This window comes from Octopus bimaculoides, chromosome 15 (genome assembly GCF_001194135.2).
Source record: "Octopus bimaculoides isolate UCB-OBI-ISO-001 chromosome 15, ASM119413v2, whole genome shotgun sequence".
NCBI lineage: Eukaryota > Metazoa > Mollusca > Cephalopoda > Octopoda > Octopodidae > Octopus > Octopus bimaculoides.
The window spans coordinates 46,697,069-46,701,940 of NC_068995.1; the positions used below are offsets into that span (position 1 = coordinate 46,697,069).

The 4,872-nt window shown below is 36.4% G+C and overlaps 1 protein-coding gene across 1 annotated transcript; it reads left to right on the forward strand.

The window, feature by feature from the left end:
• The first annotated feature begins 1,857 nt into the window (after positions 1–1,857).
• LOC106878509 (uncharacterized) lies at positions 1,858–2,733 on the forward strand. Its single transcript, XM_014927733.1, has one exon. The coding sequence runs from the start codon at positions 1,858–1,860 to the stop codon at positions 2,731–2,733; it is 876 nt and encodes a 291-aa protein (XP_014783219.1).
• The last annotated feature ends 2,139 nt before the right edge of the window (positions 2,734–4,872 follow it).

The window sequence follows — 4,872 nt, forward strand, 5'->3', positions numbered from 1 at the left end:
ATATATATATATATACACACACACACACACCCGCGCGTATAAAATACACGTAAGTTCCGTGCGTATGAAAACATTGCTTCGCATAAGCGATTTTCGAAGGTCATTTAATTTATTAGCCTCACAGGGATTAATTGAAGACAAAGGGGCTATGTAGGAAAATCAAACGAATTGTTGTACAACATGGAAAAAAAAAAATAATAATAATTTTAGTTACGTGCACTTAATCAGTGAATTATTTCCCATAACTTAAATGAGTCATGAATTAATATATTGCCTTTCACCAGTGCCTAAATTTTGAATTAACTAATTAATTTTAATCATGATTGCATAAGTATATACGTAATTACTTTCCGCCCATTTATATTGAAAACAGGTCCTACATCAGTAGTCGTGAGACGAAAATGAAATAATTGCGGAAATGAGCAAGTAAATTGTTGATATATTGATTCGTTTCAGCTATGTAGTTGCGCCATCATGGGCTTGTCAAACAATACAATAGAAAAATAACGATACTTTCGGATTGATTTATGGTGTATTAAAGAACAGCGCGGCTGGTTTCACATTTTGTAATTAATCTATTTTGTTAATTGTTTATGTCATATTGCTTTCAAATTTTAGCACAAGGCAAACAAATTCGGGGGAGAGTAAGTCCATTACATCGATTTTTGTGCTTAACTGGTACTTATTTTATCGACCCTGAAAGGATGGAAGTTCAAGTCGACCCCGGTGGAATTTGAACTCAGAAAGAGAACTGGGCGTGCTAACGACCACGCCAGCTCGCCGCCTTAATTGTTTTGGTCGCATTGAATGCTTAGAGAAGAAGGAGTAAAAATGGCTTTGACTTCGAATCAGGATACCTAATCTCAGAGTCAAGGAATTTCCACTCCAGCTGCTAGAAACAGTCCTAAGTAATCTTAAAATGTCAGTGTGGAATCTGAATGAAATTCCCATTTAATAATGTAGCTCGAGAAGACCCTAAACGGTGGAAATATCTCTGTCTGAAATGTGAAACACAAGTTACCAATAAAATGTGCTGAGTGCTGCTTCTGTCGTCTGTACACGTATTCAGATATCCATCATCATCATCATCATCATCATCATCATCATCATCATCATCATCATCTAACGTCCAGACAGCCACGTCTATATTATGGTTTTAATCTAGAAATTGGATCCGATTCTTTTTAATATGTTTTCACTAGCCCGTTTTCAAACACATGTATATTTAATCTGGAATTTTTTGGTAGTTTTTGAGTGTCCCGGCACTTCAAACATGTTGGAGATGGGTCGTTTTCGCCTTTGCTCTCTTAAGATAATTATATACATATGTATATAATCATTAATTTTATGTATAAATTACCTATAAATTTTTATAGCATGCTGACTGCCCGATAAAAATCATTATCGTGAATTCATCCTTATATTCTATTATGAATTAGTAAATAAATTAAAATAATTTAATTATTCTTACTCCTAATCGGAATAGCATTTCCTGCTTGGCTATTCTGATAATATCCACGTGGCTGTCGTGAAAGGATTTAAATTTGACTTTTCCTGGATCTAAACATGCAAATATTTGTATGTAGAAGTGCGAACCTGCTTTGTACGGTATGCATAGTTATTTGTGTCTATGTTTTCTGTGTATTGTGCTGAAAAGGAAAAAAGAGATTGGAGGGACTGAGGAGAAAGAGAGTGTGTTGAGGAGGTTCGGTTACTTCTCCAAAGCAGTGGCAGAAGCAAGTGACGTCCTGGGGCCGAGGAGAAAGGTAAGAAGAGAAACGTCAGCTCTGCAGACACAAAGGTGTGTGCAGCTAGAGAACATCTGAGAGCTGCCAAGGTCCATCCAATCCCTTGCTGATGCTACTTGTGGCAAAGACTCTCAACTGGAAAATTCTCAACAGGATCCAGGCAGAGATGGAGAAGCAGCGCAGGAACAACCAGAACGGCTTCAGAGAGAGAAGATCAAACACTAGTCACATCTTAATGCTGCGGAGGATATTAGAAGGAACTACAGTAAAGAGTCATCTTGCTGTCATGATTTTCATTGACTTTTGGAAGGTCTTTGATTCTGTGGACCGTCACTGCCTGATTAAGATCTTACAGGCTTATGGAATCTCCAAGAAGATACAGGACCTGATATCACTGCTCTACACCAACACCAGAACCCAAGTCGTTACACCTGACGGTATGACGGAGTTCTTTGAGATAATGGCTAGAGTGCTTCAGGGACATACATCGGCTCCCTACCGTTTTTTTTTATCGTGGTGGACTATTGTATGCGCCTTGCGTTGGAGAAACATCAGACTCAGCTTTACTGTCGTGCTGGCACAGAGCAGAAGAGTCAAGGCTAAAAAGATACCAGATGCTGAATTTGCTGACGACATAGTTTTAGTGACAAACACAACGAGGGAGGCAGAGGAGTTGATGCAGGAGGTGGAGACTGTGTCAATGAGTGTGGAGTTGAAAATGAATGAAATTAAGATGAAGTATCTGGTAGAGAACATTAAGAAGCCAGAGAAGATTATGAATGTAGGCAGGAAGTCACTAGAGTTGGTTCAGGACTTCCTGTATCTGGGAGCAAAGATTGAGAACACAGAGGGGGATATAGTTGAGAGAAAGAGCAAAGCCTATACGGTATGCCACAGTTTGAGATCTGTATGGACGTCGGACATTCGTAAAGACCTGAAGATCCGTCTCTGCTGTAGTGGAGTCTCTGCTGTTGTAAGGGTCTGAGACTTGGGCACTGACCAAGAAACTCACTCAGACGGTGGATGGGTGCTACACGAGAGTGCCGAGGATGGCCCTGAACATTAATCAGTATACACTGAGGATGAAAAACTCAGAGATGTACGGGAGCCTCCCAATAGTTAGTTCGAAAATAACACAGAAGAGACTGAGTGTAGCTGGACATGCTCAACGGCATTCAGAGTTGATACGGCACTCAGTGCTCCTGTGAGAGCCCCTACACGGACACACTAGAAAAGGGAGACCAAGGATGACATATGTTGATGTCCTAGGGACAGACACTGGTCTCTGGGAAACACACGACATGGCAGTATTGAGGAAGGAAAAAGACTCCTGGAGAAAACTCGTCCATAGATCTCGGGATATTTACTTGCCCTATATATATATATATATATATATATATATATATAGTAATTCCTCGCCATATCGTGATTTACCTATGGCGGTTCACCTATCCGGTTTTTATTTAAGCTTACGTCGATTCGTCCGTGCTGTTGTTTTGCATCTATAATAAAATAAATGTATACAAATTATGAAAATAATAAAAATAATATACAGTACAGTACTGTTTCTACTTCGCAGATTTTCACCTATCACAGAGGGCCGTCTTAGAACAAAACACACGCGATAGTCGAGGGATTACTGTACATGTATCTATATATAGTCAAATTTGAGGATGTAATTTCCTCTTTAGGGATTATGAAATCCAGAGATCAACTGGCGTTATCGATGATATAGTGAGACAGTTTTCACAATATAGAAGGAATCATGTGATTCTCTACGACAAGGGTTCTTTCGTAAAAAAAACATCATCTGTGGAAATACCTACACTATACAGTCAGCTTTACATTGAAAGCACAGAACGAAACATTGGGAACTTCCGAATAAATGAAATCATCTTAATTCGCAAGACCCATCCATATATTTACAGCAGAACGTCGCTGCACGAAGCTGATTGGCTGAAATACAAACGCTGTTCTGCGCTTGTAAAGCAACCGTTTTTTTAAACACACTTCTGAACGCGTTTTCGTTGAAGATTTGCTAGGAAAAAGGCTCCTAATTCCGATATAGTAAATACAAGATAAAAGGATAAACCATCGATTATATTTTATAATTTGCATTGATTTCAAATTAAGAAAACCTTTAAAAACATTTATTTATATCAGTGTTTCATTAAGATTAAACTACTCATACACACATGTATCTCACTCACTCCCCCCCCCCACACACACACAGAGGCGAGAGTATAAACGTATATCTTATATATACATAGATGAACATCACATACAATCATTACGATATACACATACATAAATACATACATATATACATACATATATATATATATATGTGTGTGTATATGTATATATATATATATATATATATATACATACATATATATATATTACCCGGTAATACTGAAGGGGTTAAAAGTTAATGTAACTACATTTCTACAATGGTGCCACCATTCCAATATGGAATAATGTCAACTTAAGTGTTGCTGTTCTGTTTTATTTCATTTAAATTTTTTCGTCTATGAATTTATACTTTATGTTTACATTTTAAACTACACTTATGGTCTATTATTATTATTATTATTATTATTATTATTATTATTATTATTATTATTATTATTATTATCTACACTTAGAAGTATTTTTACATCCTAGTGAAGAATTCTACCATTCCTTAGCTATTGCTTATTTAAAGCAAAACGTTTTATCGGAGTTAAAATCTACACGCGGTTGCTAATTACTTTGAATAGCGAAAGAAATCGCCAACGAAGAATGGCTAGCTTTATAATGTCGAGTAAAGTGTTAGAACGAAATCGTTTACTTTCCCCCCCTGTTATCAGTTAAAAAAGCTAAAATATCTAGATTACAGAAACCGCCCTTTCGCCTTTTCTCCCAACCTAACATATTCCGTCTGAGACTCTATATTTCTATGGTTGCAAAATAAAGAAATCCAAGTGAACTTTATACACACATGTATAAACGTAAACATACACAAATATTATATATATATATATATATATAGTTATATATATATATATATACATACATGTATGTATATGTATGTGTGTGTGTGAATGTATATGTATATATATATATATATATATATATATAT

Bases quoted from the DNA above. Each gene is read 5' to 3' on its own strand.
- LOC106878509 (XM_014927733.1), top strand. From the start codon at position 1,858: ATGCTACTTGTGGCAAAGACTCTCAACTGGAAAATTCTCAACAGGATC.